General features: G+C 36.3%; 5 protein-coding genes across 8 annotated transcripts; 1 reads left to right on the plus strand and 4 right to left on the minus strand.

Moving 5' to 3' along the window:
• Positions 1-443: 443 nt before the first annotated feature.
• LOC105159228 (cytochrome P450 734A1) lies at positions 444-3,066 on the minus strand. Its single transcript, XM_011076216.3, has 4 exons — positions 2,257-3,066; positions 1,852-2,096; positions 1,183-1,540; positions 444-1,105 (listed from the first exon to the last, which is right to left on the minus strand). Exons 1-4 carry the CDS (start codon positions 2,740-2,742, stop codon positions 683-685), a joined length of 1,512 nt encoding a protein of 503 aa, XP_011074518.1. The 5' UTR covers positions 2,743-3,066; the 3' UTR covers positions 444-682.
• Positions 3,067-4,173: 1,107 nt separating this feature from the next.
• Positions 4,174-6,786, minus strand: LOC105159229 (cytochrome P450 734A1). 2 transcript variants are annotated; one of them, XM_011076217.3, is made up of 4 exons: positions 6,160-6,786; positions 5,678-5,922; positions 4,985-5,360; positions 4,174-4,724 (listed from the first exon to the last, which is right to left on the minus strand). In XM_011076217.3, the coding sequence occupies exons 1-4, from the start codon at positions 6,658-6,660 to the stop codon at positions 4,305-4,307; spliced, it is 1,542 nt and encodes a 513-aa protein (XP_011074519.2). In that variant the 5' UTR covers positions 6,661-6,786; the 3' UTR covers positions 4,174-4,304. The 2 variants fall into 2 exon arrangements, with proteins under 2 accessions (XP_011074519.2, XP_011074520.2); XM_011076218.3 differs by having other exon boundaries at positions 4,985-5,348; positions 6,160-6,784.
• Positions 6,787-7,912: 1,126 nt separating this feature from the next.
• On the minus strand, positions 7,913-11,000 carry LOC105159230 (zinc finger protein GAI-ASSOCIATED FACTOR 1). Its single transcript, XM_011076220.3, has 4 exons — positions 10,220-11,000; positions 9,721-10,117; positions 9,389-9,594; positions 7,913-8,926 (listed from the first exon to the last, which is right to left on the minus strand). The coding sequence occupies exons 1-4, from the start codon at positions 10,365-10,367 to the stop codon at positions 8,061-8,063; spliced, it is 1,617 nt and encodes a 538-aa protein (XP_011074522.1). The 5' UTR covers positions 10,368-11,000; the 3' UTR covers positions 7,913-8,060.
• A 3,300-nt stretch (positions 11,001-14,300) lies between these two features.
• LOC105159231 (transmembrane protein, putative (DUF3317)) lies at positions 14,301-16,466 on the minus strand. The gene is made up of 3 exons (XM_011076221.3): positions 16,286-16,466; positions 16,050-16,122; positions 14,301-14,572 (listed from the first exon to the last, which is right to left on the minus strand). The coding sequence occupies exons 1-3, from the start codon at positions 16,368-16,370 to the stop codon at positions 14,560-14,562; spliced, it is 171 nt and encodes a 56-aa protein (XP_011074523.1). The 5' UTR covers positions 16,371-16,466; the 3' UTR covers positions 14,301-14,559.
• Positions 16,467-17,006: 540 nt separating this feature from the next.
• COP8 (Proteasome component (PCI) domain protein) lies at positions 17,007-23,429 on the plus strand. 3 transcript variants are annotated; one of them, XR_016064715.1, is made up of 15 exons: positions 17,007-17,216; positions 17,313-17,464; positions 19,103-19,206; positions 19,288-19,348; positions 20,106-20,198; positions 20,289-20,389; positions 20,639-20,747; positions 21,573-21,617; positions 21,779-21,847; positions 21,935-22,026; positions 22,144-22,221; positions 22,326-22,451; positions 22,605-22,664; positions 22,875-22,934; positions 23,173-23,279. XR_016064715.1 is itself a non-coding variant. In XM_011076223.3 (14 exons), exons 1-14 carry the CDS (start codon positions 17,087-17,089, stop codon positions 23,245-23,247), a joined length of 1,194 nt encoding a protein of 397 aa, XP_011074525.1. In that variant the 5' UTR covers positions 17,008-17,086; the 3' UTR covers positions 23,248-23,429. The 3 variants fall into 3 exon arrangements, 1 of the variants encoding a protein (XP_011074525.1); XR_016064714.1 differs by lacking the exon at positions 22,326-22,451 and having other exon boundaries at positions 23,173-23,324; XM_011076223.3 differs by lacking the exon at positions 22,326-22,451 and having other exon boundaries at positions 17,008-17,216; positions 22,144-22,186; positions 23,173-23,429.
• Positions 23,430-23,485: the final 56 nt, after the last annotated feature.

Below are 23,485 nucleotides of genomic sequence, written 5' to 3' on the forward strand. Positions count from 1 at the left end.
TTAACTAGGGGTTAATATAATTTTTTTGTTAGTATTAACAAATTCGGTGAATTTTCATTAATGGAGAGACTTATTTGTTAATAAAAAACAAATCTCAAGAGTATTGGATATAATTTTCCAAACTATAAAGAATCTATGTTTAATTTCATTAAACTTAAGGAGAAAAGTGTAATTATTCCATATTTTTTATATTGTATATATAATTAAATTAATTAATTTATTAACTTCTGCACCTCCCACTCTTTGAAATCCCTAAATTGCTCGTTCTTCTCAACTTTCACTAACATTAACTTTTTTTTATTTCTTTTTCACTTTAAAAAGTAGACATGATATAACATGTCATGTTATGTCCTCTCCTATGTATATTTATAGTTAAAGAAAGACAATAATGATGTCTAGCAGAGTAGTTTGATGAGGTATTTTGAGTATACATAGGCTACAAATTTCGACCGGAAATAGGCTTTTTCAATAAGATTGGGCTAAACATAAAAACTTGGAAAATGTTGAAATAATGTAAAACTGAAAAGTTTCATTGAAAAGTGGCCTTTTCAAAGGGATTTTGGCTTATTTCCACATATAATTTGCATCTAGCAGGTGATAATGCCAGAGAAATTTCTCCCTTACACAATCTAGACATTCTGGATAGTTGCATCATGCATAGCATACTTTCTGAAAAGAGTATTCAGCTAGAGTTAACCCTTCTGAGGATGATCTGTGCGCCATATTGTGGCTCCAGAGTCCATGCCACTATAGGCGTGTGTATATAGCACGGAGATATTGCCATCGAAAATCGTTGGATGATCATAGCCAAGATGATCTTAGCTTCCACCATGGCTAAATTTTGGCCAACGCAGAATCTGGGGCCTAAACCAAACGGGAAGTACGCGGCCAAATGCTTTCTGGGCTCAGAAAATCTAAGTGGATTAAACTCGTTGGCATCGTCTCCCCAAATCTCAGTGTCATGATGGACAGCAAGTATTGGCAAGTTGAATTCTGTTTTAGCTGGAATGTCGAGCCTGCCCAACTTTATGTTCTTTGCCGTTTGCCTGATGAGCATCCCAACTGGAGGGTAGAGTCTCATTGTCTCTTGGAGTATAATCGTGACCTATCCAACAAAAACCGGTCAGCAGAGGTTAAAACTTGTGAATTTCAAGGCTAGATCCAAACAACTTATAAGCTTACTGTCTTAAGTTCAGTAAGGTTCTCAGAGTTAGGAAGCTGGTTGCTCTTGCAAATGCGAAAAACTTCTTCACGGGCTCTGTTTTGCCAGTCAGGATGCTTTGCTAGAAGGAGAAGCGCCCATGACAAGAGGTTGGCAGTAGTCTCTTTTCCTGCAAAATAGAATGTCTTGCATTCGTCTATAACCTCTTCCACGGACAGCCTGTCTTCTTCACGATCGCTGCTGGCCTGTGTCAACAGAGTAAGCAGATTCTTGGAGTTTTCTCTATTTTTACTGTTTGCCTCGATCAACATCCTCACTGAATCCCGAATTTCTTTCTCTATCTTTTGTGACTTTCTGTTTTCACTAGTTGGTAGAAACCTGTATACAATTCAGTAAAGCAAGGCCGTGAATATGAAATAATCTTGCGTAAGTAAATTACTGAGAACCAAGGAGTCTTGATTGGAGTTCTATCTTATGATCAATCAACTGCAGCCCATCTGTGTCATGGACAATCTAAGATCTAATTATTTCAATAATCAATTCAATTATTCTACCTAGTTATTCAAACAAAGGCTTCCACTCCTAGTGCTGCAAACAAGTTGAAATATTTAGTGGATATTTTAGATAATCAATTGTCATAGGAACGAAACGATCAGCTTAGAATTCAGTAGCTAGAAATGGATTTTAACCTTAAGCCGGGAAGGTAAACACTTCGCTTGGCCTGCAAAGTAAGCACAGCCTGTTGGTCCTGAAGCTCAAATATGCGCTTTCCCTCTTCAAAGCTACTACCAAACGCCGTCCTAGATATGATATCTGCAGAGAGGTTATGAAGAGCTTTGTGCGCATCAATTTCAAACTCATCTCTTCCTCCACTTTCTGCTTCCCATTTATTCAGTTCATTCACAACACTGGCCACAATTTCGGGCACCCAAGCCTGAAATCAGTTACTGTTACTTTTTACCCACAGGCAAAAACCATGAAAAGACCTTAAATTGCATTCTTTATAAAAGTAAGCCGTGAGAAAATCATAAAGGATTATAGACTTTGTAAGTTAATGCATCTAGTCAAAGTACAACAAGGGGGGAGGAGATTACCTTGACTCTTTCCATAGTGAAGGCCTGATTAGCAATCTTTCTATGAACAGACCATTTATCACCTTCCAAGCCAACAATTCCCTGTCCAAACAGCAGCTTAGACAGTGGGTTAAATGCATCTTTAATAATTGAACCACTGTTGTTGACCATAAGCTCTTTGATCATGTCTGGATCAGCAAATATGAGCCGAGGCTTAGATCCAAACCAGAACAGAACTGTCTTGCCATACATGGCTGACCATTTGTAGTAGTGTGGGGACACACGGTGCAGTATATCGTGAGAGAAGGGAATCGACTTTGATGCAGCATCTTTAATCAGCTGTATGATCTCTTCTGAATTCCCATAGATGAGACGGTAGGGTGGGCCATTGATGCCTTGTTTCTTGAAGTGTGTTCCAATTTTCCATGGCAGCCAGATGACGGCGTATATTAACTTGAGAAGGTAGATCAAAACCAGTAATAAAAGACCAGCAACTAGAATCTGCATGCTGGAGAATTAGAAAGTATAGAAGAGGATAAATTGAGAGTAGACCTTGCTACCTGAAGTTGCAAGACTTTCCCATATGGAGCAGTATGATTCACATCTGATGATGTAATGACAACAGACATCTTAAAAAAATGAACATATATTGTTTACGTATGGTCATGCGGCCCAAAGCTCTTGCAAGATTCTGCCAAACAGGAGACAATACGCATATCATTGTATACAAGAGTCCGAAGCTGAAATAAACTAATAAAAATAAACCTTCATCATCTACGACTTTACAAGATTCCACTGGCATGAGACAATAAACATATCATCGTATACGACAAATAACAAGAATAGTGTGCGTATATATATAGTGTCTATGGATTCAGGGTAAGAAAAACACAGATAATGTTGGGACATTGACGGAGGTGAGAATGGGGATATAAAATGTCTAGAAAAGAGTCTCTTCAATGATGAATCTAACATTTCAAGTTTAATCCTTCAGCAATCTAACATTTCAAGTATAATATATGTGATGCGAAAGGATATCCACTGCAATTATAAGCTTAGAAAAATTCAAGTCAAGGGGTAAGGATAATGCTAATTTTATGTCAACTTTATTCTTGGTTGTATCACTCTGACTTGTCAATCAAGCGGATGGAAATTTTTTATCCAAACTAGGTGCGATCGAACTAAATTAATCACAGAATAAATTTGATATATTTATCATATGATTATTTCATATCCGGCCAAACTCGATTCCGGATAGAATTTCTCCCAATCTGACACGCAGTACTATTTAGTGATCATCTAATAAGGGCAAAGTTTCTTAATGTAACATACAAACACTTTTGAAGCGAGTCTAAATGTAATTAACTTTTTAAAAATATTTGAAATATTATATGAGATGGCGGAACCTCTAGTAGCGGAAATTTTGCAATTACTTTTAATGAATTTATAAAAATTCAAATTAACTAAAAACTCTTCAGTTAATTTTAAATATATATATATATATATATAAATATATATACTCCTGGCATCTTAATTCTTAATATTATAAGCTTTTTATCTTATAAAGATCTATCAAAAATAACATTTAATAAATTTTGAAGCACATTGTAAAATGTCCCGAAACAACTTATGAGCTCATTAAAACACCCACTTAAGGGACTGACACATCTGCATCCAATGGTAAAACCAAATCTATAAAGTTCTTGCTCTAATGTTAAGAGACAAGAATGCACAGTGGATCTGGTGTCTTGACCTTCACATAAAATTTCATTTGGAGAAGTTTGCTGGACACTCGGCCTACTCGAGGTAAGCTTTGCTGATTCAGTCTTCTACTTGTCCTTTTTGTGAATATCAGGTCGAAGACACACACCATCTCTTCCTTTATTGCCCCTTCTCAGAATAGGTTTGATTTATTTTGTGACAAGGGTACTTCATCCCTTAATTGAAACCATCCTTCTTTCAATTAATGATAATATTAGTACACAGTAATTTACAGACATCCGTTTCAATTCCGTTACTTCTTCACCATGATCAAATTGCAAGACATCATAGAGTATCTTCCATATTCTCTAATGCAAAATCCTGCTAAAGAGAAGTTGCAGACCATACTGTGGTTGCAAGGTCATGGACTGCATTGGAGCATGTACGTATGACGGGGAAATGCCAACAGAATATCGCTGGAGGATCATTCCTAGGACAATTTTAGCCTCAACAATGGCTAAGTTCTGACCAACACATATCCTGGGGCCTAAACCAAACGGGAAAAACGACGCCAGATGTTTTCGATGTTCAGCAAATCTCAATGGATTGAAGTCATTAGCATCGTCTCCCCATATCTCAGTATCATGATGAACAGCCGTCATTGCCAAATAGAACTGCGTACCAGCAGGAATGTCGAGGTTTCCCAATTTAACATTCTCTGAAGCTTGCCTCATTAGTGCCACTGCTGGAGGATAGAGTCGAACAGTCTCGTTCATTATCATGTTTATCTGTCACAAACACAACCTTTGTCATCATCTTCCCACAATAAAGCTTGGAAATGTGCAGAAATTGAAGGTCGATTGCAGCTGAACTGCAAGTGGAGTGTATTACATATCTGTTCTCTTAGCTTTTATATGTTTCTATCATTGTTACAAATGCAAAAGTCCAATATCCACCATGTTAGAATTTCTATTCTGTTGGAGCACAAAAACCACGGATGGTGGAGAAAACCTTGAGAACTAAAGGATATGCTGAAGACTTAACTTACAAGTTTGAAATCAGATAAACTTTCTGCAGAGGGCCTCGTGCTGCTTCCGCATGTCACAAGAACTTCATCTCGGGCCTGGGTCTGCCATTCTTGATGATGTGCTAAAAGGAGAAGTGCCCAGCTTAAAAGATTGGCAGTTGTTTCCTTTCCTGCAAAGTAGAATGTCTTGCATTCATCTATGATTTCCTCCATATCCAATCTCTCCTCTATACCATCCTCATTTTTATATGGGGACATTAATAATGTGAGTAGCGCATGCCGGTTTTCTATGTTTTTGCAACTTTTCTCAATCAATGCTCTAATTGATTGTCGAGTTTCCTTATCTAGTTTCCACCTCATTCTGTTTTTCTTCGTGGGCAAAAACCTGCATCCACTCCTATCATTAGAGATCATGGAAGAAAATTACATTCTGTATTCGAGTAGTATATTATGAAGTTCACAAGATTAAAATTACTTGACAAGGTTGAAGATCAAAATCATTTTATATTCAAGTTGGCAATTCAAATAATAATGAGCAAAATGTTTTTTATATGCTATACAATATATTTCAACGTAGCAAACAAAACAATTTCAAAACGCTTTGTGCATATGAAAATCTTGCAATAATATCATATCCTATAAACAGTTTTAAGTACACAATTCCCATGCCCGGAAAAGGAAAAGAACAAAAAGACAATAAGAAATGCAAGGCACCTGAATCCAGGGATGTAAACACTTCTTAATGCTTGCAGAACAAGGGTGACTTGCTGTTCTTGCAGTTCAAAAATGCGCTTCCCTTCCTCAAAGCTGCTACCAAATGCTGTCCGGGATATGATGTCTGCTGATAGAGCTTGGAGTTCGTTGTGCACATCCAACTCAAATTCACTTTTCTCCGCTCTCTTTTCCTCCCATCTGTTTAGCATTTTTTCTGTGCTAGCTACTATTTCAGGAATCCAAACCTGTTAACATCACCAAATTCATTTGCCATCACAAAAAGCTTAGGTGCAAATCATTGTATAAGAGCAATGGTTGTACAAAGACCATGTAAATTAAGATTCATCCTTAACTTAATCTAATTACACACGTGATCCAAATAGGCTTCTCGTGAAATTACAAGCTTAAAACATGATTCATGAGCATGCATACAAATTGTCAATTACTTTGAAAAACTAATAAGAAAGAGTGGAAATCATCACCTTAACTCGCTCCATGTTAAAGGCCTGGGTGGCTATCCTCCTATGAACAGCCCATTTCTCACCATCCAGCCCAACAAGCCCATCACCTAACAACATCTTAGAAGAAGGATTAGACTTTAATATTCGGAACCGCCCATTAGTATTCATCAAAACCTCTTTGATAATCTCCGGATCAGCTACAGCCAATCTGGGCTTAGCCCCAAACCAATAAAGAAAGTTCTTCCCATAAAGCGTTGACCATTTGGAGTAATGCGGGATAACCCGGTGAACTACGTCGTGCGTGATACCTGAGATCGGTCGCGACTCCGCCTCGGCAATCAATTGCCGCCGGACCCCAGCTGAGTTCCCGAAGATGGGACGGTATAGGGGGCCTCTGACGCCTTGTTTTTCGAAGTGTTTCTGGATCTTAAGCGGCACCCATATGATTCTATGAAGGAAATAGTAAGAGAAGAAAACGAGCGGCGAAAGCAAGAAGGAGAAGAAGAGCAGAGTGAGATACATTTGCAGTGCAGCGGGTGTGTGTGTGTAAGAGGGAGGGAAGAGAGCTCTGTTGAAGAAAAGGAGAACTTTTTGCTGACTTTCAGGGGCGAGGGCAAAAGGGACAAAACGAGTCGACGTTACGCTCGCGCGAGATCTTATCAAAATCTATACTATTATTTATTTAGGAGAGCGCTATTAGATACAAAACACGGTTTTTACCCCGCTACTAGTATTTTATAATAATTTTCATTTTATCCCTTGTACTAATAATAATATTATTTTTCCTTAATTTTTTAATAATTATAATAAGTCAATATAAATATTTATATAATTATTTTTTTACAAATATCAGCATATTTTGTAAATATTATCAAATAATAAATCTATTTATTAAAAAAACAATCATAGTTTAATTATGATTCGATATACATTTTATGGCATATTAAGACAAGAGTCAACATGAGGAGATGCGTAGCAGAAGGGTCATACTGTTAGTTTCTTATGCTCCTGTGGTTCCGAATCAAAAGATAGTGCTAAATGTGGATACCAACAAAATATAATTTTACTTATATCATAATTAATTATTTATTTCAAAATATACACACCAATCGTATAATAATTACATTACAAGAACCATGCAATAAAAATTAAACTTCATAGAATTTCATCATAATAACGTTTTCATGCCCAATTGGTTGGAAATTCATAATGGGTAGCCACACTTTGGTATGGATTATTTTAAATTTTATGATATTTTTCATTTTATTTAATATATACACAGCATATATATATATTTTTTTAATAAAATAAATAACATAATTATTAATTGAAACAAAAAAATGCCATAAAATTTAAAATAGAAATTTTACATATTAGCAACCTTTTTTTTTTTAACAACAAAGCAGGTGAGAAATTTGTACTCATTCCTCCTGCAACTTTTAGAAAACACACACGCGCACACAAACGCTTTTGGCTGCATTGTAAGATCAAAAATATTGTATCCCAACTACAAACTTAAGAAGTGAAAAAATTACAAGTGTTTCCACTTTCCAATATACAGACTGTGCTTCCCTACCAGGGAATTGCTAATCGCCCAACATAACATAAAATGGACAAATTCTGACTCAAATTGATAAACAAATGAATCAAATCTATCACATCCATCATAAAGCAAATGTAATACACTTGTTATATAATTGGTCACTTTATTTGAAATTTATATAAATTACACGACAAGTGGATTGAACTTGCCATAATTTAATTCAAGTCTAACTAAACCCAATTTAATAAAATTTTCCGATAAAACGAAGCATAGTTATGTACAAAAGCGGTCGAGAGCTGGTATACATGCATCTTAGACCATTCTCTCCAACTTGAAAAACCAAGAGATGGACACAGCTTTACTTCCCTAACAAAAGGGACTACACTGAAGGTTTTCTATCAGCTGGATTGTCCCATGTGTCCTCGGCCCTTCTTACCCCAGCTAATGAAGCTGATGCCATGTCGAGCCCACCCCCGATTGAGCTTAAGAAGGCCGATAACCCACTGGAAGAAGTTTCGCCGGCTCCCACTCCAAGCCCGAGAAAATCAAGAGTCAGGGGCTTATTGCCATACAGACTTGTCGAACGGCTCATCATTGATCCATTAAAGACCGATGATTCGTTAGAGGAGAGCCCAAGTCTGAGACCGGATGCTAGTGAGTTGATTTCGAGCTTCACACCACTGGTCCAATGCAATGGAGTATTTGAAGATGATGTTGCCGACGCCATAGTTGAGGCATTGTCTTGAACTTTGGAGGGAGACGGCATTGCCAACCCTAGGCCACGGAGGAATGAAGAACTAGATGATGTTGCGCCAATCTGGGCGGCTTTCTGGAGCAATGCGGTTGCAGATAGTGCCGGTTGTGGGCTTGAACCATATTGCGGTTGAGGATTGACTTCTGACGCGGCTGAGAATAAAGATGATGATCCATACAAAGATGAGGACAGCGAGAGTGATATTGGGTCGATGGCTTGATGATCAGGTCCAGCCATTGCGCATATCAAGCCAGGGTATGATGCCGGCTGGGTCGGTGGTTGAGGAAGTTCAGCAGAGGTTGACGCATTGAATATACTGGAAAGAATTCCAGTGCGGCCGGACACAAGGCCACTAGAGGTGGAAGAGCTACCCGGAGCCATGGCAGACGTGGCCCGGTTGGTGGGGTTGATAATGGCTGTGGAAGATGATAAAGCTGCCGTTCCAGGTGATGGTTGTAGTTGAGCAGCCTGATTCTCCGGAGCCAATTCAGCTAATACCATGAAAAGAACATGGCAAAGAAGTGGAAAAATCACACGATCAACAAAGGGAACAGCTTTTTGAAAAGAAAAAGGCTTTAAAATCCTGAATCAGAATATGCAACAACTTGAACTTAAAAGCCAACTTTCGAGTAAAAGCAGATGCAATCATACACCACTTTCCCTCACGAAATCTTCGATCTTTGCGCTACATTATTATGTTGATAACATCCAACTTCATATATTTACCCTCTTTAACGCTGACACATTCAGAAAAGCCAAAAACACCACTTACAATGTGCGGGTGCAGTATAGCATAAACATCCACATAAAACAAGAAATCTCTAGTACAAGAATAAAAGCAATGGCGTTATTCCATGATGATCGTTTCGAAATAATAAACAAAAGCAACCAAACCTGAAAAACCAATTCAAGAAACATGAAATCCTCGCTAGGAAGTAATAACAAGACTTCACCTGAACTTTGTATGGACAGCACCGGGGACAACACGCCGGTGGACGGAGTAAGCGGAGGTGGCGGCGGACTGGAAGCAGCAGGGGGCGTCGCAAGAACCTGAACCTTTAAATCTCCACCTGAACTCGTGGCTGCCAGAGGTTGAGTCCGGGCGCCCTCCTGCGCCAATGCATCGCAGAACGCCCTATGCGTGATAAAACTGTCCCTCCTATTAATTTTCAGCACAAAACAACACCATAATTCAATCAGCAACAACAGTCCCACATATAAATGCACGCCAAAGAGTGCTCTACTTTTCTTGATTTGCTGCTATTTTACAAAGCTGAAAATTCACCTAGAAAACAAAGTGCCACAATCACAACGATACTCTCGAGTCCCACAAGTTTTCATGTGGGCTTTCCAATCAGAATGAACCGCGTATTTCTTGGAACACCGCTCGCACTTATACTTCTTCTCGCCATGTTTCCGGCAGAAATGCTTCTTGATCCCGGTGAGATCGCCGAGAGCTCTAGAGGGATCATGGTGAATACAAGTGGGCTCCGGGCACACATAAACGCGCTTCCTCACTTCTTTGCTGGTTCTTTGCCGGAGTTTCCACGGCAAGTTGTGGCCCCGCCTGTGGAGTTGCAAATTCTGGTCTCGCTGGAATCCTTTGTTGCAGATCTCGCATACAAATCTGTTTGTAGCCAGTAATGTCTTTGGCGATAAGGCGATCACTTCTGCATCTGGATCTATCAAACGCAAAGAGAAATCAAGAAAACGCGTAAAAATCAACCCTTTTGCCAAGAAAATCACAGACTTACAGTTACCAAGAACATATTTTTCTTTTTTACCAGGCATTCCCGGAAGACTCCGCTTTTTCTTGGTGGGCTGAGCTGTTTCAGCAAGTTGATCAGATTTTGTTTCATTACCAGCAGTGGGGATATTGGATTCTCCCGAAGCTGCTGGAAATGGAATTTGTGATGAATTCTCCATTTCCATGATTTCTTGCTCAAGACTCAACTGATTAATTTATTCTTTTCAACTAAAGATCAGTAATAGCCGAAAAGCTGAAACTTTTCACATAATTTCAGCATATAACGTAACTTCAATTCAGCTAAAGAAAACAACGGCTGTTAAAACTCAACCTCTCGTCTTTTAGCAATCCTTCCACAAACAAACAACCCACAGGGAAAAAAGCATCAACCCAGAAGCTACAGCCCAAAAAAAAAAAGCAGAAATTTACGGGTCTTGGAAACTGTTTTTCTTTCAAAACAAGAATAACAAATGATTCAGTCCAAAATTCAACACCCAAACATTAAATCCCTCGAAATCTCAAAGCAAAAAGCTCTATCTCGAACTAAACAAGAATGGGAGCGCCGGTTCAACCCAGCAGCCCGCCACCCCCCACGAAGCACCCCATGTTCATACACGACGGCGCTTTCAAACTCTTTCAATATAAATTCTATAATAATAATTCCTACTTAATATATATGTACTGTCTTCGTATTGAGAGAGAGAGAGAGAGAGAGACAAAAAGAGAGATTCGGATTGAATTTATTATTAATGCGACGATGATGATTAATATAGTGACAATGGTGAGAGAAAGAGATGTATACATGTAAACCCATGATTAAAGAAAGCTGATTGTTGTTGTTCCAGTTATTAGTAGTGAAGTGGCGGGAGTTAACCCTGGTTAATGTTTCAACTGTGGTTAAGAAATGAGAGCCTTCAGTTACACTTTGCTTCTTCGGTCGGAAGACATAGAATCCTGCCGTCCACGTGGAGAAATCTGCATGCCTGGACACTTGTCGGAGGAACTCGCTACTATTCTGTCTATGGGTTGTCGTTTAATGACCACGTTCGGTGTTTGAACCTTCAATGTGAAAGAAAGTCTTTGCGTCTGTAAAGACATTTATACCCCTCCCCCTTATAAACATGATGTACTTATTAGCTAATTAATCATTTTTTTAAAAAAATTTATATTAAATCAAATTATGAGTATACTGTATTTATCATATAATTCGTTCAAATTCGATCAAGTTAAATTTGAATTATAATTTGTTCTAATAAAATCGTCATTGTACTATGTAATACTTGCACACATATAATAAAATTTTTAAACACAAACATTTTAAAAATAAAAATTAATTATGACTACATGTAGAGCAGATTATGAAAATGAGTGAAACAACATATAAAAATAATAACGAGTTAATAAATAACATAAACCATTCAAAAGAACACTATAATTATATTATTTGGAAATTAATAATATAACCAATATTTTAAAATATAGTGTTTTGTTGTCCCAAAATTGTGGTTTATAAATAATAATTTATTTATTTTTAAATCAGTATAATCTAAGAAAATTCATTTATATTTTCATTGTGAATTAAAATACTTAATTGTACAATGATCAAGTTATCGATTTTTATAATAAAAAAAGAGCTATATTTACATTGAAATTTGTCTCTTTTTTGCATTAATATTCAATGTTTCATATGCCATGTATGTACGATAGAGTTTGGGTGGTGACTGGTGAAGGAAATGGCGAAAACGCCCCTGATTGCACGCACGAGTGGGATAGCACGTGGGGAAAAGTTTGTGGGTTTGGGGAGGTCAAAGGTCAAAGTAAGTGAAATTCCCTTGTGGGATAGGGATAATTCAAAATGATCAAATCCCTAATGTGGTAAGATCCGTGACAAAATTTGGTACCAAACAATGCACTATCTCTATCCATTTTGCCAACGTTTGTTCTCTGCCCCTCTAACACTTTGACTACATTGTTTCTGTACCTGCCTGCCCCCTACCCCCCCTCTCTCTCTCTCTCTGCAATAAATTTCCTACAATTCTCAAATTTACTTATTTAATTTAAATAGTTAATAATATTTGAGGTTCAGTATATTCTACTAATCTCGTATTTATGACATTCAAATAAATTATGGATCTATTTTATTAATTTAAGATTTTTACAGCTTGGGGCGCAATGTATTTTACATCGATTTATAGTAATTATTCGATTGTTTTGATATTTATAGTTCACGTAAAATCATACAACTAAAAAGTTCTTATAAATAGCCACCTTTTGTGCATTATGCAAAACTTTGGCTATCATATCATTCTTAACCTAACAATTTGAGCTCAAAATTCTTACGATAGATGTTGTGTTTGAATTTAAGTGTGTGCCTGAGTTGGACGTGTACGTTTAAAAACAAATTATATATTCTTTAGACATGTTGTTGTGTTGTCTTTTGATTTATTTGACTTCTGAGTCCTAAGAAGGCTGTTTGGCAGTATTGTAACATTAATTACTGGTGATTAGATATTCCAAGTATTCATTTGAAACTTATTACGCTTATGATTATACATAATTAGATGAGTTGGTTGGATGAGAGCAGACCAAAGTTCCAGAAAACATTGGTCTTTCTCTCTCTGTCAAAAAATATTATATTAAAACCTATACATATGTTGTTCTTTTTACTGAATTCTGATAAATTATGTACTTAATTGTATTAGTGCCCAATGATTAGGCCTCGAGACATTTCTAAATATATTCCTCACTTGCTTGCCCAAACTGGTATCAGACATAAATATCTCCTTCCTTCATAGTTGTTAATAAGCTTTAAAACCTTTCTCTATTTAAAGTCACAACAACTGCGAAAATCTTGAAAAGTTTGCAAATATGGTATTAGGTGACTTGCGATTCAGTTGGTACTCCATTGTACTAGTTAGTGTTCGTTGTGGCTTTATATGAACCTCACGATTTTATTTTAAAAAAAACACATCATAGGAAAATTAGACATTAAGAATTATAATCCACTCAAATGTTACGTTCTGTAATTAAAATGAGATGTTTGTCTGCATTAATAACCATTATAAGTTGTCTCTTGCTCCAGTAACATGAGAAACAACCATATTACAATAAAATAACATTGGTTAGACTATAGATTTGGATAATCTTGAATTTTAGGGCCACCAAAAGAATTTGAACCCCTCACAAGAAAAGATGTATGGTGGAAAAACATACAGCTGTAATTGCAACACATTATGATGAAATGAAATGTGAATAGAAGGCATAAATATGATAATACTAAAATAAGTGAATTGTTGCAATCATCAGCATTTTGATTATGTTTGTATGGGTTGCAATGTTTGGTTTCTAAAGTTTAATGATAAGAGGAGATGGGCTAATAATAAATATATAAAGACTATTATTATTATGGGTATTGGTCAATGGCACCACTTATTTTGAAATACATAGCAATTTTGCATGTGCAACCCTACATGCCTAAAAAAGTAGTACCACCCTTCCCTGTTACCTATTACATTATTATATGCGTATTTCTTTTTGAAATTTATGTGGATTCCAGTCCTCACATATTTGGTTGTAATTATAGCCCCCTTGACGGCCGATAAAGCTAGTTTTCTTTCTTGTTTTGGATATTTTCATATATGCCTCCTCTTTAGACTGGCTCGAGTTGAATTTTTTCCTATAATTTAAAGGGATAATTACATTTTAAGCACTTTATTTATAATTTATATATACAAATTATCTATGTTCTGCATAATTATAACAATAGCTCTCGACAGTTAAAAAGTAAAGATGATTTGAGTAATAATGTTGATACTTTTTTAAGACACATGTATATTTTTTTATAAATCATTTATATACATGATATTGACATTATCGTGATGTCAAATGACTTGTAATCCACTCCTGAGTATTACGACCAAACAATGAGACAGGAGTTCGTTCTCTTATTTATTGATAAAAGAAAATTTTGGCTATTGCTGCATATAGCAAATGTAATACGTATGACATGTGATTGGTTTAAATTTGGTTAAATTCAGTCTAAGCTATAGTTTCCCAAATAACACAACATCTTTGAGTTTCCAGGGACCTAGACTTGAGGGTAACATGGCCAAGCAACATGAATGAACAAACCGATTTCATCTTTCACAACAAGTTAACAGACGAATTTGTTCTTTGACCCGTGGTTCAGTGCACAATAGCTTACGACTACCGATTTGAAGGTTTATGATAAAGAAAAGCAAAAGTAGATTTACAAGAATTCAATTGACATATCTTGGCAAACTGCAACTGTTGTTAGGCTGTGGTCGGACTTCCTTATTCCTCAGCCTTCCTCCATGACGTACAACTCCGTGCTAGTGTCCACTACACAAAGCATACTCAGTGCATATGCCTACAAAAACATAGAAAGCAAGAGAAATATAGAAGCAAACAATCAATTAAAAATGCAGAGAGGATCAATTTACTGGATTAGGAAAGCAAATTCAGAACATGTTGGTTTATTAAATGGGAAGGTGCATCGTCTGAAATTGAAACTCAAAAAAAGCTCTGAATTTTCTAGTTTAAGCCATGACACTCAGGTCCTTGCTTCAGTATGCAGTTCCTCTTTTAGTAAACATTCTGAAAAATTGAAGAAAACTACTGAAACAAAGACATACAGCGACTGGCAACTTCTCCCAATTAGGATGGTAACAGGCAAGTTATCGATCCTTTTCATAGTGTAACATGCTGGACATTCTATTAAATGGGCAAAACGGGTGTTAAAAGATCAGCCAAAAAACTCATTTCCAGAATTTCATCACATTCTGATTCACAAATTCAGATCAGTCTCCTTAGAGAAGTATATCAGAGCAGTTCCACTACTTAACTAATATGGAAAGATGGCCTTGAGTTGGGATCAGGGCTTGGAGGGACATTTTGTGACAGCTGAAGATCTCATGAAAAACATATTTACACCATTAAGAAGAAATTATAAAAGGTGTGTGTTTGCAGTGGAAGATATCCCTCATATAAGCATCTTCAGTATTTAATATGCATCATCATCGACTAGGCCAAGAACTTCACTAAATCCCCAAGTCCTTGCAATTGATGCTGGACGGAAAAGGTTGGAGTCAGAGCAGTAAACCATGTATTACTAGTATATTCCTAAGAAATGGTACTAGAAGACTTTTGGCCAAAGTCTAATTGAATTCAAACCAAATTTACATCATTGGTTCTCTCAGTAGCGCTCCTTAACATTCAAAAGATGCTTGTAAAGAATAGAATTAATAGAACAGAGACCATCCATCTACCACCTTGAAGATAGTTGTAATGCCGCATTACACTGGTTACTTCATTGATAGTATCAACCACTGGAAATGCAAAACAATGAACCTAAAGACAGGAGTAGTTTTGTATATAATTCATCACTTTGTTAAAGCATTCTAATTCTGTGAATGACTCTAAGATTGACAGTAATTTTGGAAGAAATTGAAACTAAATCAATGTATGATCTGTTCATACTTTCAGCGGACGAGCTTAACAAAAGACACCCTTAAAACATGTGTTTAGAACATAGTTGTATTGCAGATTCATTGTTCTGATTCAATAATTGAACATAATACAACTCAGAAATACCTCAAAATTTTCGATAAATGGTTTTCTTCGCATTACCAATTACATCTGGGATTCACATTTTCAATGCAAGACAATCATTCATCAAGGCAATTAACAGAGAAATATAACTGGAAGCCATAAGAATACACAACAGATGAAAATGAGAAAAAATACATATACTGACTAAACATCAATAATACAAGAAAAAATAACCTGAAGATAAGACAATTATGTGCATGAAGCTACCAATCAATGGACGAGAATTCTGAGCTTACCTTTTGCAGAAGTCAGCGACGTATCGCGAACTGTTGTAGAAAACAAACCACATCAACACGATAACCAGCGTATCTTGGAAACTTTAAGGCTCACAAAGATTAAACCCTAGCAATCAATTGACTCGAGAATTTTTCTCTATCAATTAATATCAAAATTACCCATCAACCCACGCTATGAACAAATCAAATCCCAGGAAAAGGAAGAAAGGGGCGAAAACACAAACAGAAAAGGATACTGAAAAGGTAACGCTCCCACCAATCCAGCATGTAGAGCCCGAATGTAACATTGTAAAGATAAATCTTGCGTTGAACCCAGTTCATCACTGAGGATTCGCGAATCGGTTTTGGCTGGAAACGATGAACTGGAGAGGTGAAGATCACACACTAGTTATGCAATTTTACTGTCGTGGTAATTAGTGGCAGCGGTAAATCCACTTTACCCTTAAACCTTAATTAGGGATATATGCGTATTTTTGTCCTCAAATATAATTTCTAATTCGATTTTAGTTTTCAAACAATTTAAAATTATAATTCGGTCCTCAAAATTTATTTTTTTTTTACTTTTGATCTTTACGTTAATTTTTTCGTTAAATTTAATAAAAATTTTATTTAAAATTTTTTTCTATTTTAAATGATATTTCTAATAAATTTAATAAAAAATTTAACGAAAGAACAAAAAATACCAAAAAAATTAAAGTTTGAAAATAAAAATTACAACGTTAAATTATTTAAAAATAATTAGTGACTATATTTGAGAGTTTTAAGTATTTTCTCGAGAGTTTTAAGTATATATTTTTTATATAAAAAAATATTTTTTGAATATTTAATTATTATAACTAAGCATTGTGGTAAAAAGTAAATGTATAATCAATAAATCAAAATTTAATTGTTTAAAGTAGCGGAAATTTGATAATATTGAGATTAAGGGGAGGCCATATTTACCCACTTCGCATTTCCAAACATTAAAATAGGGTTCTAAAAACTATTCAAAATTGCGTCAGAAGAAAAAGAAAGGAAGAACTGTCCAACACACAGTGATGGAGAGCGCATTCGCTAGCGCGTCAGCGATCAGTGACCAACGGCAAAAGATCGAACAGTACAAACACATTCTCGCCTCCGTCCTCTCCTCAAACGATGTCGTCCAAGCCAAACAATTCATCGACCACAGTTGCGGTTTATCTCCCTTGGTTTCTGTCAATTCACCGCCTCGATTTTCGTATACCTATTTTGCTGTAATTTCGGTGGTGGTTTTTTGTATTTCAGTGTTATCGGACGATGTGCCGCTTGTGGTGTCGAGGCAGCTCCTGCAGATGTTTGCCCAGGAGCTAGGGAGGTTGGAGCCCGAGTTTCAGAAGGAAATTGCTCATTATACTCTTAATCAGATTCAACATCGTGTTGTTTCCTTTGAGGAACAGGTGATTTTTCAAGATATTTCGGTTTTTATTTGACTTCCTGGAGTAGAACTGGTTCGGCTCTAGTATTTTGTTTCGCCTTATGCGTATTATGTAGTGGGATTGTTTCAGCTGATCTGTGTATGCGTTTCTATTGTATTGATACTGAGTTAAGTGTTGTTTAGTAGTATCAGACCTTGGAATTTATCTACCATGACCTGCTGGTGTAGCTGAAACTGATATGTGCACTGTGATATTTCTCTGCTTGATGTGTACATGTTCCGGAGCTTATTTATGGCGGAAGAGAAAGATTTGGATAGTTGTGCTCCTAGATTTATGATATCTAATTTCCTTATTTACTTTGGAGAAATTTCCAGAATAAAATTTCTAAATGTAGTTAGCTTCTCTGATTTGATTCTTTGTTTTATAGTGCCTGCATAAATGGGCTTAAGAGCAGCCCACAGTTGATGAATGCGTTGAGATAATGATGTTTCTCTAGCTTAATACATGAATTAACTGGATGGATTAGGATAGGTTTTCTTTTGTTTTCTTGTCCTACGTCATTCACTTATAGTTACTGTAGCAGCTCTTCCATATGTGCAAGTATGTATTGAAGAGCCTATTACCTATGTATGTAATGTAATATGAGATGAATGAATGCCTGTACAGTGATAGATCTTTACTGATACTTGTTTATGTTACTGATCTTTTTATTGACTTAAATCTGAGGAATCTGAGACTGTTTCTGTGGCAACACTATGGTACATTCATGGCAATGACACGTCTTAAATTGTCAATGCTCCCCCCAAGGCAATTGAAGGAAAAGGAAAAAACGAAATGACCACTGATTGGATTTGGTTTTGGAGTTTTATCTTCTTTGTATTGTTTTGCTAATAGATTTTGTTAAGATGAACTGCTTCTTCAAAGTAGTCAAGCATTTCATCAGAAAAGAAAAGATGCTTTTGGTAAACTGATGGACTGGAATGAGCAGACATAGTTATGAATTGTAGAACAGTCGCCCATTTGATTACATTGTTGCTGAATCTGCCTCTTCTTTTGATTCTCAAAATGAGAAAACAAATAAAATGGGAAGAAACTATATCTGAATCTTCGTTTAAGTTTGCTCTAGATGCTTGGTCGGTGTATTTCTGTTACAATATCTAATTTTCTAGCTTTCCCATAGGGCCATGAAGTGTATCCTTAAAGAGCAGCAGATATCCTTAAAGATGCTGCTGGTTAATGACCTGTTCATTGAGTCTGAGTCTTCATTGGTGAATCTCTCTAGATATTAGCTAGGATGCTTTAGCAGACATACATTTGCTGGTAAAACACTTAGGACCTTGAAGAATGTACTTTTAAGATGCTTGTCCTTGTTCCTTTAGCTTGTCAAACAAGGAGGAATGTAATGTTTTTGTTATCCCCAAATTACACCCATATATGCGTTGTTTTCTGTGATCAGAGCATGACATTGTTTTATATTAGTTCATATCTCAAGAGTATTTGGTTTATCATATTTTAGATAATCCGGATCTGTTGAACTTGATTACTATAATGACAGTCATAATTATTTTTCTGTGGGCAACGCCTAGCAATGCCTTTATCCTAGTATTATTCCCATAAATTTATGTGGCGCAAGATATTTATATGCATCTGTCAGTGCAGGTGTTGATCATCAGAGAAAAGCTTGCCGCACTGTATGAATCGGAACAAGAATGGTCAAAAGCTGCACAAATGCTTAGTGGCATTGATTTGGATTCTGGAATGAGGTCTACTAGCAGAATTTTCCCTTGCATTGAGGCGTATGTCATGGCATAAATTTAGATTCTTTGTTTCTCTTATTTGTACAGAGTAATTGATGATACCTTCAGGCTGTCAAAATGTGTCCAAATTGCTCGGCTTTACCTTGAGGTACGTCTTAACCTGGTTGTGTATGCTGTCCTCCAACATTATATTTGACTACCTTCTCATATGGACAAATACCTTATTTGGCATACAAATGTATCTCTGAGCTGCTTTACTTTTTTAAAGCTTACTGGGATATGCTCCTGAGTCAATAATTTCCCTGATATTTTAATTATATTGTATCGTTTGATGATCGCATGCCATCGGAAAACAGGCGCTTCTGAAGAAAATCTTATTTGGGCCCTTACTAGTGATTCTTTTTTCCCTTAGTGTACGATTAAGAGAATCAAGGTTGCATTTTTCTAATTAAGCCCCTGAAATACTTCTTATCTAGTTGATCTTTCTTAATGTTATTATTACATAATTCTTTCTGATCCTATTTGAAAGGGCCATGGTAGAGTCACAGACCCAGTCTTTTATTTCGTTATTATATATACGGTGCTAGCTCTTCAAGCTCAAGGATCCCTCAGATTCTGTTTCAAATCGTCATATTTCCGTAATACTCAATTTACTCGTGTAATTTTGCACTGGTGTCTTTTTTAGTGTCAAGCAGCATTACTCTAAGTATGCCTTATTTTTATGAAAGAAGCTTTTGATATAGAAAGGTGTAACCATATTATTGTCCTTTCATTATTACATCTTTCATAATCCTGTTCATTCTACTGTTACTCACTTGCATTTGTTCTCTCTTTTATCATGTCATATCTGATGCAGGAGTTAATGGAGATGTAACTGGACTGATATGCGTGTTTCTTCTTTGTAGGACGATGATGCAGTTAATGCCGAAGCTTTCATAAACAAAGCTTCCTTTTTGGTTACAAACAGTCGACATGAAGTGTTGAATTTGCAATACAAGGTTGTACTTTGCAATTGGCATTGCTGGATTGGATATCTGTTATGTCACTATTCTGCTAATGAAATATCCTATTCACCTTTTTTTTCTCAGGTTTGCTATGCGAGAATACTAGATTTGAAAAGGAAGTTCTTGGAAGCTGCTCTACGGTATTATGATATATCCCAAATTGAGAAGCGGCAAATCGGAGATGAGTAAGTGTCTGGGTAGTGGTTGTTACTAATATATAAATGATTTCGCTTCAAAACATAGATTAGTCTTTATGTGGTTCACCTTTGGTTGTTTCTCTAAGCATAGAGCATACTTGCATGCACACAGAGTTCAAAAACCCATTGGCCACCACCTGTACATCAAACCCTTAAGGATTAGTCTTTTGAATTTAAACCACTGGAGATTTTCTTCATATAGCTATTGTGTGGGCTAATGAATATTATCTATCACAGAGAGATCGATGAAGAAGCACTGGAGCAAGCTCTGGCTGCGGCTGTGACTTGCACAATTTTGGCTGCTGCAGGTCCTCAACGTTCTCGTGTTCTTGCCACCTTGTACAAGGTATTAGAAACTATTTACCTTTTGCTCTAGTCTATTAGTCTAAGTTTGCTGGTAGACCCTAAAATATCAATCAAGCATCCAGAATTTTGTCAAAAAGCTTCTTGTCTAGAGGCTGTGGTGCATTATTCTTTGGGAAATTCCTCCTGTCTTAATTGTATTATCTGGCTCACTCTGTTCTCATTATGGCCCTCAAAGGAAAATGCGATGGCCACTTCTCGCATACTTATGCTGCCTGTCATTCCGGAAAAGAACTAGTTATTGGTTTTTATCTTAAAATTTTTGCCCTTGTTAAAATGCCTTTTACAATTTCTTTAATGTGATAAGTTACCTCTTAATGAGACATTGAAGTTGGTGGAAGTTATAATAGATTAAGACAAACTGTGTAGCACAAAATTGCTACGTCTTTATTTTCGAATATGCAGCCATGTTACAGTGTGTTCCTTAACTTTAAAGGGGGCCTCTTTTATTATATGAGCTGACACTTGTGACCAAAATATGTATATCATTCAATTATGTCTGGAGAAAATTTTGGAGTATCTTTGCATAGTTAGGCGTCTGCCATTTCATCCAGCCAAGCTTCCTGGAAAGCTGATTGATTATTATGTTTCTTCTTCATATATGCTATCATGTTTTGCTAGTTTGTGGACTTATTTTCGGACTGGTTATATGTTTCTGATCACATAGCTGATAGGATTGGGCCATCTTGTAGATTTTAGCATTGGCGTCTGAAATGTGATTGTCCTGACTAATTCATTCTGAAGCTAACTTAGGTTGTTTTTTGAGCTATTGAAATTTGAATCCTTTCTTTCCCATCTCTGTCAACAGGATGAACGTTGCTCTAAGCTAAAGATTTACCCAATCTTGCAGAAGGTAATTTAAGAGCTCTTGATTATACCAACTTTCCTTGCCGACAGCAATTGCTTCTAAGACAGTCACCCATGTGCCATGTCTCTAACACCCACATTCACACAAACACGCTGTTGCTTATCTTAAGTCTGCTCATTGTTTTAGTCTGACATGGGAGCTTCTAGGTTTATTTGGAGAGAATCTTGAGAAAACCAGAAATCGATGCGTTCGCTGAAGAACTGAAACCACATCAGGTGGGTGCTCAAATGTTTACAAACATCTCATTTTCCAAGTTTCTGTTTGTGATCAAATCGCTAGTAACTTTTATTATATGTTCACAGAAAGCACTTCTGCCTGACAATTTTACTGTTCTAGATCGTGCTATGATTGAGCACAATCTCTTGAGTGCTAGCAAACTTTACACAAATATAAGGTGGGTCTGAAATTTTCCCGCTTTAAATCAATTTTCAGTAGATTGAATATACTTCATTTCTGATATTATGCTACTTAGTCTGTATAATGTATTTAATCTTGAATTTATGTTGCACAGTTTTGATGAGTTGGGCACATTGCTGGGTATCGCTCCTCAAAAGGTTCAGTCCTCAACCAGAAATGATGCTTCTGCATGGTGCAAATAATGGTTTCCGTAGAAATATAGAAAATGAAAATGTTTTATGTGCTATTTCTCTTTTTAGTTGGAAATTTACACCTATCTTCTTCATGCTTATCAAGGTAAAGCAAAGGCAGTACAGATTATAAATCGATTCTGTTGTCTGCTCGACCTTGGGCTCTTTGGATGGCACGTCCAATTTGTGCAATATTTTTGCTTTATTCCTAGTCTGGCTGTCCATGTTTGTGGCATGTCTAGTAACTCATAACGCAATTTCCTCCATTTACTCTCCCTTCTCATTATATTTTCTTTGTACTTGATAAATTCATTTATCTTATAGTGCTTGCACAATTCCAGGACTCATCAATACTAATTCTCAGGAAAACTTTAACTTTCTGCAGGCTGAGAAAATAGCTTCAAGAATGATCTGTGAAGATAGAATGAGGGGATCTATTGATCAGGTAGAACTTACCTTGAATTAGCGTCAAACTTTGTAAATGGGTCCATCTGATATTCGTGTGAGGCTGTTATCTATGTTCTGTTTTGTGGTTTGATAGTATTTCTCATTGAGTATTCAGTCAATATTTCGTCTATTCTCATTTCTGATGTTTAAGATTTAGATTAGCAATTTTGCGTATGCATTGAACAATTACATCACACTTCTATGTCAGGTTGAAGCAATCATACATTTTGAGGATGACACCGAGGAATTGCAACAATGGGATCAACAGGTATGCATTCTATTCGACATTGAGAATTTGAATCTTTTCTTTCCCATTGAGAATACACGGGGCATCCTTTCAACTTTTGAAACATCAGTTTACAAAGTTTTGAGTTTCCTCCCAAATTATAATGATCTATTATGGAGAATGAAGTATAACAAGTGGAACATGTTTTGGTTTGAATTGCATCTTAGTTGGCATGAAGTCTTTATGCGATGGGCTGAGATTTGATGTTTTGTTTTGGCAGATATTTGGATTGTGTCAAGCTCTCAACGAAATTCTGGATAGCATGGCGAAGAAGGGTTTACCCATTCCCGTCTAGTTAATTTTTTGACCTTTTCCTATGTGATGTCATTTGGTGGAAATGAAATCAAATTGTCGTCTAGTTGAACAGAATTTCATCCATGAAATACCCAAATATCACAACGTAGAAACCCCATGTTACTTCAACTTGACATGTTTTTTCATTCAATATTGACCACAATGAGATCGTATTGTTGATTACCCACTATTTCCTCGTTATTACATCGACCACAGCTCTACAAATCTAAATGTTTGTC

Source organism: Sesamum indicum, linkage group LG3 (assembly GCF_026168435.1).
Source record: "Sesamum indicum cultivar Baizhima isolate 11 linkage group LG3, ASM2616843v1, whole genome shotgun sequence".
Classification (NCBI taxonomy): domain Eukaryota; kingdom Viridiplantae; phylum Streptophyta; class Magnoliopsida; order Lamiales; family Pedaliaceae; genus Sesamum; species Sesamum indicum.

What these genes read in the sequence shown, in the direction of transcription:
- LOC105159229 (XM_011076217.3), bottom strand. Translation starts at nt 6,660, where the DNA reads ATGTATCTCACTCTGCTCTTCTTCTCCTTCTTGCTTTCGCCGCTCGTT. An exon ending in GTTTACATCCCTGGATTCAG is followed by an intron (nt 5,361 to 5,677) that starts GTGCCTTGCATT and finishes CTCTAATGATAG; the next exon opens with GAGTGGATGCAGGTTTTTGC. An exon ending in GTTTATCTGATTTCAAACTT is followed by an intron (nt 4,725 to 4,984) that starts GTAAGTTAAGTC and finishes TGTTTGTGACAG; the next exon opens with ATAAACATGATAATGAACGA.
- COP8 (XM_011076223.3), top strand. Translation starts at nt 17,087, where the DNA reads ATGGAGAGCGCATTCGCTAGCGCGTCAGCGATCAGTGACCAACGGCAA. An exon ending in CAAACAATTCATCGACCACA is followed by an intron (nt 17,217 to 17,312) that starts GTTGCGGTTTAT and finishes TTTGTATTTCAG; the next exon opens with TGTTATCGGACGATGTGCCG. An exon ending in AAGAACTGAAACCACATCAG is followed by an intron (nt 21,848 to 21,934) that starts GTGGGTGCTCAA and finishes ATATGTTCACAG; the next exon opens with AAAGCACTTCTGCCTGACAA.
- LOC105159231 (XM_011076221.3), bottom strand. Translation starts at nt 16,370, where the DNA reads ATGAACTGGGTTCAACGCAAGATTTATCTTTACAATGTTACATTCGGG. An exon ending in GTGGGAGCGTTACCTTTTCA is followed by an intron (nt 16,123 to 16,285) that starts GTATCCTTTTCT and finishes AAAGTTTCCAAG; the next exon opens with ATACGCTGGTTATCGTGTTG.
- LOC105159228 (XM_011076216.3), bottom strand. Translation starts at nt 2,742, where the DNA reads ATGCAGATTCTAGTTGCTGGTCTTTTATTACTGGTTTTGATCTACCTT. An exon ending in TCACTATGGAAAGAGTCAAG is followed by an intron (nt 2,097 to 2,256) that starts GTAATCTCCTCC and finishes AACTGATTTCAG; the next exon opens with GCTTGGGTGCCCGAAATTGT. An exon ending in GTTTACCTTCCCGGCTTAAG is followed by an intron (nt 1,541 to 1,851) that starts GTTAAAATCCAT and finishes AATTGTATACAG; the next exon opens with GTTTCTACCAACTAGTGAAA.
- LOC105159230 (XM_011076220.3), bottom strand. Translation starts at nt 10,367, where the DNA reads ATGGAAATGGAGAATTCATCACAAATTCCATTTCCAGCAGCTTCGGGA. An exon ending in TGTGGCACTTTGTTTTCTAG is followed by an intron (nt 9,595 to 9,720) that starts GTGAATTTTCAG and finishes GAAAATTAATAG; the next exon opens with GAGGGACAGTTTTATCACGC. An exon ending in GCTGTCCATACAAAGTTCAG is followed by an intron (nt 8,927 to 9,388) that starts GTGAAGTCTTGT and finishes TCATGGTATTAG; the next exon opens with CTGAATTGGCTCCGGAGAAT.